The 12,785-nt window shown below is 42.0% G+C and overlaps 2 protein-coding genes across 3 annotated transcripts; one reads left to right on the top strand and one right to left on the bottom strand.

Moving 5' to 3' along the window:
• Positions 1-2,588: 2,588 nt before the first annotated feature.
• tmem53 (transmembrane protein 53) lies at positions 2,589-4,565 on the bottom strand. Of its 2 annotated transcripts, XM_029525315.1 has the most exons (3): positions 4,364-4,565; positions 4,065-4,168; positions 2,589-3,926 (listed from the first exon to the last, which is right to left on the bottom strand). In XM_029525315.1, the coding sequence occupies exons 1-3, from the start codon at positions 4,416-4,418 to the stop codon at positions 3,225-3,227; spliced, it is 861 nt and encodes a 286-aa protein (XP_029381175.1). In that variant the 5' UTR covers positions 4,419-4,565; the 3' UTR covers positions 2,589-3,224. The 2 variants fall into 2 exon arrangements, with proteins under 2 accessions (XP_029381175.1, XP_029381176.1); XM_029525316.1 differs by lacking the exon at positions 4,065-4,168.
• Positions 4,566-8,203: 3,638 nt separating this feature from the next.
• LOC115057282 (tripartite motif-containing protein 16-like) lies at positions 8,204-10,777 on the top strand. Its single transcript, XM_029524287.1, has one exon. It carries the CDS (start codon positions 8,230-8,232, stop codon positions 9,904-9,906), a length of 1,677 nt encoding a protein of 558 aa, XP_029380147.1. The 5' UTR covers positions 8,204-8,229; the 3' UTR covers positions 9,907-10,777.
• Positions 10,778-12,785: the final 2,008 nt, after the last annotated feature.

The raw sequence follows: 12,785 nt of genomic DNA, 5'->3' as shown, positions 1-12,785 counted from the left end.
TTCTTCTTTCAATGCGTTTCTGAGAGGGAGGTGTTATGACGTTTTTCTTCTTTCACGTCCATCCATTCTCCCCATCCATGCTCCCCTTTCCCTGTCTTCATCTCCCACCCTGAACTTAAAAGACGTCTTCTCTCTTCAGTTTCGGTACAAGTCTTTTTGTCAGGTTTTATCTGTTGTGCCAGTAAAACTACATAAAGGCGATTGTTGTCATTTTCTTGCGCAAACAAACCATCACTGAATTCCACTGTTCCTCACTTCAGGAAGTGAAGCTGCACAGAAACAGGTAACGTTTCATACCTCAGGAAGAAAACACCCACTGCTGGACCTGATCCTGCTTGTCTTGATGCACATTTGAGGCCTCGGTGAGACGTTGAATGGAACTGTGAGTCAATGCTGCCCTCTTTAGGAATATTAGTGTCACTGTGCTGATGAAATATCACTCAAATATCACCATTATTGGGGGGGAAGGGTTTGTGTATAGTTTTCAATTTTTAAAATGTTTTGCGTGTTCTGCATGAGGCGAAAAAGGGGTCACTGAATACCTGATGAAAGCTGTTTGAAAAATGTTTACACTCTAAACTTACACACTTAAAATGTGGAATCGTTAATTTCATTGTTGTGGGGCAGCAGCGCAAACTATTGTGTTGCTGTGCTGCCCTATCAGAATGCCATCTGTCATAATTCTTTGGAGGCCTGTGTATTGTTGACTGTCACTATCAAAATGTTTTGGTGTGATAACTTTGAATAACTGTGTATAGACATGTCATCATAACAGTTTATGACAGGTGTTTCCTTGTTGTAAATTAATAAGACAGGGCCAAACAAAAATAGCATGTGTATCGGCCTTTGATCCTTCAGAGGACACAGTGTAAACAATGAGGACTTCCTGTGTCCCTGAAACAATGCAGCCGAATCAGAGCAGACTGACTCATGTGCACTCCAGTAAGCGATGTTCATCTGTCTGCGCTGATATGTAAACTTTCCTCTTTCTCCCTTTCCTCCATGCGGCTCCACATGATACATGAAGTGCCAAGGCCAGGCCTGGTGCAGAGACAAATGCCAACCACTCGCTATTCAAAATGTCAAATCTGACATGTGGTCGACATTCAATAACCGTTCCTGCTGGACCGATTCAGAGCCACGCTCTTCAAACAGTCCCTGACGTCTGATGACGAGAGTCGGGGGGGAAATGGCTGGATTTTATCTGGCCTTGAGATCACAGAGACACTCTCTCTTGATGTCAGCCGCTCCAATGATGACCTTTATTATATATATGTAGTGAGCAAGAGGCTGTTGAAATAAAACTGCACTTTTTAAACATAAAAAAAGCTGTGGCAAACTATCCATGGTTCAAATGATTGGCGCGCTTTGGCCATTTGTTTTGCCACTACACACAAACAATAAAACCAGAAGATTCCCTAACTTAAATTTTACATTTTGACCGAATATATGCAGCTCCCCTGAACTGACACAAATTCAACCACGACCCGCAGCTATTAATAATGGACTGGATTGTAGTAAAAAATCATTTCTCTTTTAGCTTGGGACAGCCAAGGACTGTTGAGGACCCCACTATGAGAAACACAGGTGTCAGTTGCACTCTATGCTGGAAACCAGATTTTTTATACATTTGCTGCAAAGAAGAGCCATGAAAACAAAGCAGACCGAAGATTCCTTTGTACACAGCATCCAGAGCTGGATAATATCGCTAGTTAATACTTGGAAAATGCATAGTTGATTTTGAGTACAGAACATTTTAAATATGCATTTAGATAATTTGCCTTAAACCAAATTGCTCCATCTCATAAGAAGGAGCTATAAGAACATATTGATTATTTATAATAGTAGATGTTTGTTCTCCCTCACAATGGTAGATACAGCCTGGTTTGCTATATGAAGCATTTTGTGATGTGATAAAAACAATAACTGTATACCTCTGAATCAGTCGTGGCCACTGCAGATGCAAAATGAGGGAACAAAGAAAATACTAATGCAGTTTTGACTGTGTCCCAGTTGATTCATCACCCTTCAAATCACACGTTAACATATTACACACATATCAAAATGTTCATATTTCTTGAGAAACGAGAAACCTACATTCAACACAGTCTGTCAGTGTGGTACTTACTGAAGAAAGCCAAGACTTCAAAAGTCTAAATCACGAACAAAATACAGGACGTGGGGCTCAATCTGAACTCATCGTATTATAGATTAAGCTTTGATTTCCAACAAACAGTTGAAGAGACACAATTTTCTAATGAGTTTAACGCATAAACAAATGTCATGAGCAGCATTTCTGCCACCCCAGAGAAATAATCTGGAAAGGCAGGAGATATAAGCATAATGCAGGACAGCAACCCAAATCCCTTTGTGCTGCTATGACAACAGCACCTATTTAAATAGAACTAGGATCCCTAGCCAAGAGGTCTACAATGAGGATTAGCATAGAAACAATTAGGCCGATGTACTTTTTAATAATTTATTGAAGGCACATCAGTTAAAAAGAATACATAGGTAGTGCGGGACATATACATTCATTGTCAATCAACGTCTTCCTTAAGCTAAACCAATTTTCAAATCACACGTTGGGGTTTGAGATTTTACAATTTCTGGACCAAAAATGCATTGGATGCATTTAAGGCAGCAATCTGGGTGTTTGGGTTTTTTTTTTTCCTCAATTCATAGAAAAGAATACATAGACTAATTAGACTAAGCATCACCTTCATTTAGACCACCCTTACAATTTCTTTTAAATTATTAAAACCATAAATACATTTTAAATTTCATAAATAGAAAAGGATAATTATTTTCCAATAACCAGTCTCATCAGTTTAGAGTCACTACTACTAGTCTATTCATCACATTTCACAGTAATATTAAATACCATTTAAATCATTCTAATGGATTTAAGCTCCAATTTTCCAGTGTATTAGCAACACTTTGTATTGGTTGAGTAGGCAGGGTTATGCCTTTGTGCCAAGGACATGTCTGTTACAGTGTTTCATATGGCTGTTTTTTTTAAATGGATTAAGCACAGCAGACCTAGACCACAACCCTGGAAACGTCCCACTGAGAAACTTTGCCAGGATCTCATACAAGTTCAGCACAAATTCCAAACGTCTTGACTAAATTTCAAGAAGATTTGTCAGACCATGAAGGAAGAAATTTTATTCTTCATCCCTCTTGAAAATCTGGTTAGCAATTTCTGAGGGTCTCTTCTTGTTTCATTGGTTTTGAAGCCGGTGCCTCTTCTTCATTTCAGTCCCTTCTACACGCTTCATGCAGGCAAGCAGGAAGTCACGACATTTGAGAGCATACTGTTCAGGAAAAGCCCGGAAATGACCAACATGGGGACTGGAAACAAAATCAAAACTGTCCACTGGGACACCTTTCTGCTTGAGACTCTCCACAAAAAGCTCAATGTCCCTGTGCCTGATCACCTGATCGTTTTTGGAGTAAACACAGAGATGAGGCCAGGCGGGGGGCCTCTCCTGTACAGCATCGTAGTGGTTCTTGTGGATGTACTTGGTCAGGGGGTACAGCACAATTCGCAATAGAAAGACAGTCACTGCAAAAAGTGCTAAGAGGAGGTACCTTAAAAAAGGACTTATTTTTGGCCCTAAAGTGGCCCTCAGTGCACGCAGGGCACCTCTGACATTCCCACTACCTGGGGCGCTGTCCACAACAGCCCCAATCACACACAGGGAGCTAAACTGTTCCTCACTGTGCAGCAACTCCACAATGTAACGGTACAGCATGAAGCCACCATTACTGAATATATGAAAGAAAACAGGGCTGTTCTCCACTTCATAGTCGTAGAGGATCTCCAACAGCTTCAGGGCTGTGCTGCTCAGCTCCTTGTAGCCAAAAGATTCAGAGATGAAGACCGTCTTTAAGGGAGCGGTGAAGTGGATGGTGACACATCCCTGAAAGTGGAGAAGACAAAATAAATAAATAAATAAAATAATGAAATAAAGAGAGAGAGAGAGATTGTTAACTCGGCGTCTTTCATGCCACTGTGCAAACAGCAGATTAGCTTGTTATATTCGACGATTAGCTTTAACCTGTTGGTTATAGATGGAGCTGTACTTGGAGAGATGTTTGTCTTTGCAACCAGCCCAGCCCAGCAGTATCACAACTGGCTCCTTTGTCCCCTGCCAGTGTCTCTCTGAAAACAACACGGAGCACGCAGCATTAGCATAGCTGCCGCGGCGGGCTAACACAAACCGAGCTAACGAGCGAGGCAGCGCGGTTTTTTTTTTTTTTTTTTTTTTTTTGTTTCACGGCCACAAACGCGCTTAGGATGTTAGCACGAGTGGTTACAGAAAGGTATGAACACACAGCACAATCAAAGGATGCTCACCCGACGTCCCTGCATCCGGAAACACGATGTTGTAGTCCATTTCATTGTCTGCCATTTTCGGAGTGAGAGGAGTTATCAGCTACTGCGGCTCACCAGCGTCGCAGTTTGGTTCATCGGGCTGTTGGAGAGACGATAGATGCCAAACTACTGACCGGCCAACACGGATGGGTCAGCCTCTCCTTTACCGGCGCAACTCCCCCTCTCCCCCTTCTTCTTCGTCTGCTGCTATTTCTTCTTCTTCGTGTTCTTTGACATCCAGTTACCGCCGCCCTGTGTCCAGGAGCCGCGACTGTCTCTTCCACAATACCCAGAGAGGCACCTGTTGCTCAAGTTCATCAACTCTGGATTTAGATATTTGCGTTTAAAGAATAAAGATCACTAATTCATGAATCATGTAACAAAGTGTTGCTGAGATTGCAGGAATAATAATAGCCGTATATCTACACATGGGTTCAGGTGGGAATAAAACATGGACTGAAGAAGTGAACCTGCTTTATTCATACTGGCTTGTTTGCCTTGTGTTGAGGTTGTCTTCTCCTCTTTCCAACCTGTTTTTGGTGTTGATTAGTTATCTTTCCATCTGCCAGTAAAAGATTCGTGGCTTGAGAAAGCATTAACACATCTTTTGCTTAGTCGGTACATGTAAACGTACACCACCAGTCAAAAGTTCGGACACATTTTCCCATTCAAATGAATTGGAAAGTATGTGTTCAACCTTTTGACTGGTAGTGTAATAATGGACCTGCTAGTTCACTCGTATAAGAGAGACTTTTATACATTAAAAACATAATGTTTTTAGATGCAATGACAGGAAACTTTGATGCAGCATGAAATATATGATCTTGTATTTCATGATGTTGGGACACTTTTTGACGTGATTAATTTAAGAGATATTTATGTGTGAATACAGATAATTCTAGAAGATTCCCCTTTTCTTGATACACACATTTTACACATATTTAGCAAAATCTTTTTGTCATTAAAATATTTAATTTCTTTGGACAAAATGGGTGAGTATGAGGTTTGGATATGTAAAAAGAAAGTCACTAGTCATTGAATAATTAAATGAAGACATGGAGCATAATGTCTTTGTGAAAATACAAACCATATTTACGATGCTAACTACTTGACTTTTGTTTGTTATTCCACTTACTCACCACCTGAACTCTTGTGCTTTGCTGGTGACAATGTGAGTGCAAGCTTCTCATCTGAAGACATAAAATGATGGGTTTAATATTGCATAACTGTTACCAAATTACGCTTCTGACCCAACATATGTCTGGGTCCTCAGCCAAAGTCTGGCCCATATAATTCTGATGACTGTTATTCTCTGGTATCAGAATTGGTCCAGATGTGGAAGGGACATCAAAACAAAAAGTAGACAAAATAAATACTGAGAGGGGGAAAAACAAAACATCTGTAAATTCTTCAGTAAGTCTGTTTATGTGCTTGCTGGTCTACCACATGTACAAACAAGCAACCATCCAAACTCATAGTCAGACTTTGGAGTCAGCAATAAACCTGTAGGACTTTGGACCTGGACTATCTGAACACCTGGAGGGCACAGTGCTGCCCACTTTTCCATCGTGTCTCCTGGGCTGGACCAGCTGTGAGCTTAAAACAGGTTCATATCCAGACTGGTCTGAAGCTCTTCCTGTCTCTCCTCTCATTCAGACATTTGTTTGTCTCCTGAAAACATCAGTAAACATCAGCACAGAGGTCCACAGCTCCATCCAGAGGGATCAGTTATCTCCATACTGGTTTGTTCTTAGACTGGGATCATGTGGGAACTTCGAGCCCAGCGCTGCCTTACTTTACCTGTGACCATAATCAATGTTTCAACTGTGAACGGAAAATGTATCCAACTCGTTCTTGGACTTCCAATAAAGAATCGGGTCAACACTGTTCCCAGATAGCGCCTGACTCCGGGGCGGATCCGCCCTCACATCAGCAGATCGACCTTACAGTCTCATTCGTTGCGGGCAGTGCACTTTCAAACAGCGGACTCAGTACGGACATCAGGCGGATTCGCAAAGCGGATGCGCCTAATTTTACAGATCAAAACTTACACCGTCACTATTACAGACGACTGTCAGCACACAGAGCACATCATGAGGGAACATTTAATTGAGAAATCACTAGTACTTTTGATACTGCCCTGCATTGTGCTGATAATATTATCTACTTTTACATGTGATGCAGCACTTTGCGGAGTTAGTATATTTAGTTAAGTAAGGGTTAGGGTTAAACAAAAATGAAAATTCACTCAATATCTACTCACCCCTGTGCTGATGAGAGAGTGGGTGAAGATCTCCAGTTCACAAAACTGAAGATGTGAACTGGAGATCTTCATCCATCCTACAATAAGTAGATATTGAGTGAATTTTAATTTTCGGATGAACCTTTGCTTTAAGATCTGTGGTGGAAGAGCTATAATTTGAAACGGACAATGAACTATTTCCATTATGTAACAACAGCGCCACCTGAACGACAATCCACCGGGACCGATGACATATTGCCTGAGCGACATAATCTATATGCTTGTTTGTTGCCTATAACGGTTCTGCAACTTCACACACAGTCCATAGTCATACATTTCTGATTTTCCACAGCCAGTCAAGATATGCATGAAAATGTTCTTTCTTAGTTCATTTGTTTGTGTGCTCTGTGATGTTGTGACTACCATTAATTGATCAGATAAAGCCATGTCCGCCGAAGTAACCACAACAAGCAGAGAAAACGGTACTTATCAAACGATACATTTATCTTTGTTTTATATATAACTTCAAACTTGGGTGATTGAAAGGCGTAGTTAAAATCCAAACACCGCCGTCGCTATGTCCTAAAGTTAAAGGGAGAAATTTGAATGGACCAAAGTCGCGCCGACAACTATACCGCACCCGTGGATCGGCCCCCAAATAAAAGCAGTCAATTAAATTTTATGTGGTCTTGAATTTGGTGGAGTTCTAGAGAAGTTCTGAAGAGGAGAGCTTCCCCAGGAGACCTGACGAAGCAATAACAACCACAACAGAAAAAGAAGCTTAGAAGTCAGAATTTAGCCGCTAAGCTACAGGGGCTAAGTTCCAATTTGAAGCCAGGCTGCTGGAAACCGGAACAAGTTTGGCTGCACGGCACTCAGCCTCCAGCGTCTCGAGTTGCCGTGGTAACCAGGGCCTCTTGTGCAGCCCACGGCTCCAGTCTGTTTTCATCAGGAAAGAAAAGGATAATTCGGATATTTTAGTTTTAGAGGTCCCCTTCCTCAGACTCTCCCTTGTATCTTGATAAATGACCGTCCATTAATTCGCCCAAATCCTCAAGAATCACCAGCCGTTTAATTATCATTGTTATATCATGCCATTCCATTTAAATATTCAAGTTTACCTGTCTCACCTAGTTTATGCTTTGATTTGCATCTGTATATGATGAGCAGGTTTTTATTTACCCCTTTTCAATTAATAAAACCCCCATAAATTAAGCCATTGCTACACTCCTTCCTTCAGTAATTGTTCTTAAGTCAATCCACAGTAAAGAACAGCCCTTCGAGATTGACTTGATAAGAGGCAATGCTATACACAATCCTAGGCACAACGCTGCAGAGCTCCACTTTTATTGGTCAAATTCTGAACTTTATATTGTACAAAGGGTTATTCAGTCTCTGAGTTTTCCTCTTCCTGGACTGAGTCCCCTCCCGATAACCATCTTCTTCCTGCTCTCAGACACAGTAAGCTCCGCTCTGATCATGTGTCTCCTGGTCCCCACCCCCTCAGATTTACAGTCTGAAGGGGGGTGGAGACATTTTTACAGAAATCAAATTAGTTTCACTTTTGAATAACGGAAAAATCAGACACGTGTCACTGAGAGGAGAAATGGCGCAGAAAGGAGTTCAGCTGAACCAGGAAACCATCTCTTGTTCTATCTGTCTGGATCTACTGAAGGATCCAGTGACTATTCCCTGTGGACACAGCTACTGTATGAATTGTATTAAATCGCACTGGGATGGAGAGGATGGGAAGAACATCTACAGCTGCCCTCAGTGTAGGAAGGAGTTCATACCAAGGCCTGTTCTAATGAAAAACACCATGTTAACAGACTTAGTGGAGCAGTTGAAGACATTTGGACTCCAAGCTGCTCCTGCTGAACACTGCTATGCTGGACCTGAAGACGTGGCCTGTGATTTCTGCACTGAGAGAAAACTGAAAGCTGTCAAGTCCTGTTTAATGTGTTTGGTCTCTTACTGTGAGAAACACCTGCAACCTCATTATGATGTAGCTCAGTTAAAGAAACACAAGCTGGTGGAGCCCTCCAAGAAGCTCCAGGAGAACATCTGCTCTCATCACGGTGAGGTAATGAAGATATTCTGCCGTACTGATCAGCAGTGTATCTGTTATCTCTGCCCTGTGGATGAACATAAAGGCCACGACACAGTGTCAGTTGCAGCTGAAAGGACGGAGCGGCAGAGAGAGTTGGAGCTGAGTCGACAACAAATCCAACAGAGAATCCAGGACAGAGACAAAGATGTGAAGCTGCTTCAACAGGAGGGGGAGGCCATCACTAGCTTTGCTAATAAAGCAGTGGAGGACACTGAGAAGCTCTTCACTCAGCTGATCTGTCTCATGGAGGAAAGGAGGTCTGATGTGAAGCAGCAGATCAGATCCCAGCAGGAAACTGAAGTGAGTCGGGTCAAAGAGCTTCAGGAGAAGCTGGAGCAGGAGATCACTGAGCTGAAGAGGAAAGACGCTGAGCTGAAGCTGCTCTCACACACAGAGGATCACAACCACTTTCTACACAACTACCCCTCAGTGTCAGCTCTCAGTGAACCTAGAGACTCATCTATCATCAACAGCCGTCCCCTGAGATACTTTGAGGATGTGACAGCAGCTGTGTCAGAGCTCAGAGATCTGCTACAGGATGTTCTGACACAGAAATTGACAAACTTCTCGCTGACAGTGACTGAAGAGGATGTTTTATTGTCAGAACCAGAACCAAAGACCAGAACTGAGTTCTTAAGATACTCACAGGATATCACTTTGGATCCAAACACAGCAAACAGATATCTGTTATTATCTCAAGGACACAGAAAAGCGACACGAATCAGTGAAGATCAGTCTTATCCTCATCATCCAGACAGATTCACTTACTGGTTTCAGGTCCTGAGCAGAGAGAGTCTGACTGGACGTTGTTACTGGGAGGTAGAGTGGAGAGGAGAAGGAGTTTCTGTAGCAGTCGCATACAAGAATATCAGCAGAGCAGGGAGCTCTGATCAGTGTGTGTTCGGATTCAATAACAAATCTTGGGCTTTAGTCTGCGGCCAAAACAGTTTTACATTTCGGTTCAACAACATCCAGACTCCAGTCTCAGGTCCTCGGTCCTCCAGAGTCGGAGTGTACCTGGATCACAGAGCAGGTATTCTGTCCTTCTACAGCGTCTCTGAAACCATGACTCTCCTCCACAGAGTGCGGACGGTATTCACTCAGCCTCTACATGCTGGACTCTGGTTTAACTGGTCTGTTCAAGACACAGCTGAGTTGTGTAAACTGAAATAGACGTTAGGGAGTTAATTTGTGTCTTTTAGTTCCTAAATGTATTCAGTGTGTCTGTGTGTTGCTGAGTCATTGTCAAAGCTTTGACCTGCTCTCATTTCTGGTTGTTGTAGCAGTGCTGTTCAGGCTTGTATTGTACCCTAACCCTAACCCACCTTGCGGGTATTTAAAACACCTGTGACCTCAGGGCTGCAGCTCTGCTTTGCCTGTCTGCTGGGTGCAACTGGTTACCTTCTCCCTGACTCTCAGGTTGGAGTTGTCTTGTTGGTTAACTTAAGCAGTTATGCTGATCATTTCAATGTTGTTCTATTAGCCTTTAAGATGTGCTGTTTTGATGTAATGGTGTATGGCTGTCTGCCCGCCTGGTATTGCTGTCTCTTGCTGGAGGATGTTCATAAGCGCTGCCTTGCCAGGAGCGACCACCTGGCCACCTGTAATTGCCTGACTGTGAGGATAAAACTTGTGTATTTGGTTATACCAACTGGTACAAGTCTGTTTTGTTTTTTTTCCCCAGTTGTATTGATTGCATTTTTATTTCCTTAGTGGGGCTGCTTTCTGGGTCGTGGTGGAGGCTCCGCACCTTAGTGTGGTTTCCCTCACAGTGTGTAGTGGTAAGCGCACCATCTGCTTGCAGTGATTCACTTTGCTGGGAATTGATGATTGCTGTGTGCAGCAATCACACTGTGGTGAGTTGCATGCCTGGGACACACCCCTAGGTAGATTGCCTCCCCACTGCTGGCCCCAGCCCATTATCCTTTTTTTTTATTATTACATACACAGAGATAGATATAGACACGCACTCACACATATACACAGTAATACACAGAGACAGATATAGACACGCACTCACACATATACACAGACAGATATCCAGACGCACTTACACATATACTCAGACACACACAGAGACAGATATACAGATGCACTCACACATATACACAGACATATACAGAGGCAGATATAGACAAGCACTCATTGAATCATGCTCAATCGGTTCTCCGAGCTTTCGAAAGGAAGGCTTTCGAAAGAAGGACGGTACGTGGGTTGCTCGTCCAGGCGACGGGCGACGGGCGAGGGGATACCGACCCGTGGCACAATTTTCTAGTTTTTATTATTGTTTGTTTGTTTGTTTTCTTTATTACTGGAGGTTGTTTGGTTAATTAAATATGTATAATTGTAATAAAAAGACTAGCTGCCCTCATGTACTATCAATTCGGTGTTACTGTATGTAACAATCTCTTCTTATACAGGCCTATACATGCCATCTTCTCCCCTGCCACATTGTGTTGTATGTCTGAGTGTGTTGAGGTGGAGCTAGAGCTGTGGAGGAGACCATTGGTCCTCACAGTGTTAGTTTGAACTAAACTCACATTTGCCACCATGAAAGCTTCTCTGTGTCCTGAATGCTTCTTTATAGATTTGTGTTGAAGTGTAAAGAAAGAAATCTGATGTGTTTGTTCTGACAAAGCAACTTCTAAAAAAGATCTATGAGGTTTAATCAAACTGTAGTTATCATGAGTCTTTATTTAGTTTCCCTCTCTGAGCTGAAACAATGTATAAAATGAATGAGTTCATGAATTCGCTGAACAAAACTCGTTTTACAGACTTCACTGATTTAATGTGTGAACAAACTGATGCTTCAAATCATTAATAAAGTAGATTTTTTTCCCCAAACCTCAAATATTTTCTTGTGTCTTTGTTCCAGGATCTGATCTGTCATGGTCATCTGTGTGCAGAAGAAACCCTACTGAGATCAAAAATACTGTTCTACTTTTAATTAATATTGATTTATTGGTTCTATGATGGTTTTTTATTCACATTCATTCAAAGTGAGGCAGCTTTCTTGGTGGGATTCACTTGAATAAATAAAGCTTAAAAATAGACATGACATGATCTATCATAAGAGGCCAAGCACCAATTAGTCTGAGGACACTTTAATGTCATGTCTTTTATCATCCTTGTCCATTTATGGTGCTCCAAACTAATGAAACTTTGGTAACACATTTGGTCTGCAATTTAAAAATGCCCTGCCATGTTTTTACCATTTACGGTTAATATACTGTAAGAATTTCTATAGGTCGAATCTGATGACATAAAGCATTGCGCTCTTCAGAGCACTTCAGAGTCTAAAGTCTTCGAGTCCAGGGCCAGGTCTAGAGACGGTCTGAGGGCAGGACAAGGGGATTCAGACAGAGCTGTGAGTTCTGTGAGTTTATTTTCATTCAGGAATGTCAGAACGGAGTTGACGTCAAAGTGTTTAAACATCTCTGCAGCAAAAGATCAGTTTGGTCCAGGTCTCTCTCTTCTTCTCTACGAGATGCTCAGATTTTCAGATTCAGCGTCTTTGGTTCATCTGAAGGTATTTAAGAATAAAAATGGTCATCTTCACATCCAGTTCATTAACCAACATAAAACACACAAAGATCATTTGTCACTGACTTTAACTCGGAAAACTGTTCCATTTCCAAACAGGCTATTTCTTTAGTCTGTCAACACGTTTGGGAACACGTGTAAAAAAACACATGATAATAAGGTGGTACAGATGACACAGCTCTTGCCCAGTTTTTATAGCAAACGTAACATTTTTTTAGCCTCATTTGAGATGTTTCCTGATGCTTCCTCCTGACAGACTGACAGAGATGAGATGGCACAGAGCTAATGAGGATGAGACGTTAAATCAGTGGAGTTGTGTAACTTGAAACATTAATTGTTGGTTCTACCTCTTTCTGCAGGAACTTGTTTGCAGTTGGAGGCTACACGGATGTGCAAACTGTTTGCTGGAGGGCTGTCTGAAAACCTTTAATACTTTAGAGGACAACCTTGAGAAAACTGCTGTTCACTGCTGTTACCTACTGTCACATTACTGACCCATTGTCCAGTGA

The sequence above is a fragment of the Echeneis naucrates genome, chromosome 17, assembly GCF_900963305.1.
Source record: "Echeneis naucrates chromosome 17, fEcheNa1.1, whole genome shotgun sequence".
In the NCBI taxonomy this organism is placed as follows: Eukaryota; Metazoa; Chordata; class Actinopteri; order Carangiformes; family Echeneidae; genus Echeneis; species Echeneis naucrates.
The sequence above is the reverse complement of the archived record's forward strand: the minus strand, read 5'-3'. Positions and strand labels throughout refer to the sequence as shown.

What these genes read in the sequence shown, in the direction of transcription:
- LOC115057282 (XM_029524287.1), top strand. Translation starts at nt 8,230, where the DNA reads ATGGCGCAGAAAGGAGTTCAGCTGAACCAGGAAACCATCTCTTGTTCT.
- tmem53 (XM_029525315.1), bottom strand. Translation starts at nt 4,418, where the DNA reads ATGGCAGACAATGAAATGGACTACAACATCGTGTTTCCGGATGCAGGG. An exon ending in TCCGGATGCAGGGACGTCGG is followed by an intron (nt 4,169 to 4,363) that starts GTGAGCATCCTT and finishes TGTTGTTTTCAG; the next exon opens with AGAGACACTGGCAGGGGACA. An exon ending in GCTCCATCTATAACCAACAG is followed by an intron (nt 3,927 to 4,064) that starts GTTAAAGCTAAT and finishes CTCCACTTTCAG; the next exon opens with GGATGTGTCACCATCCACTT.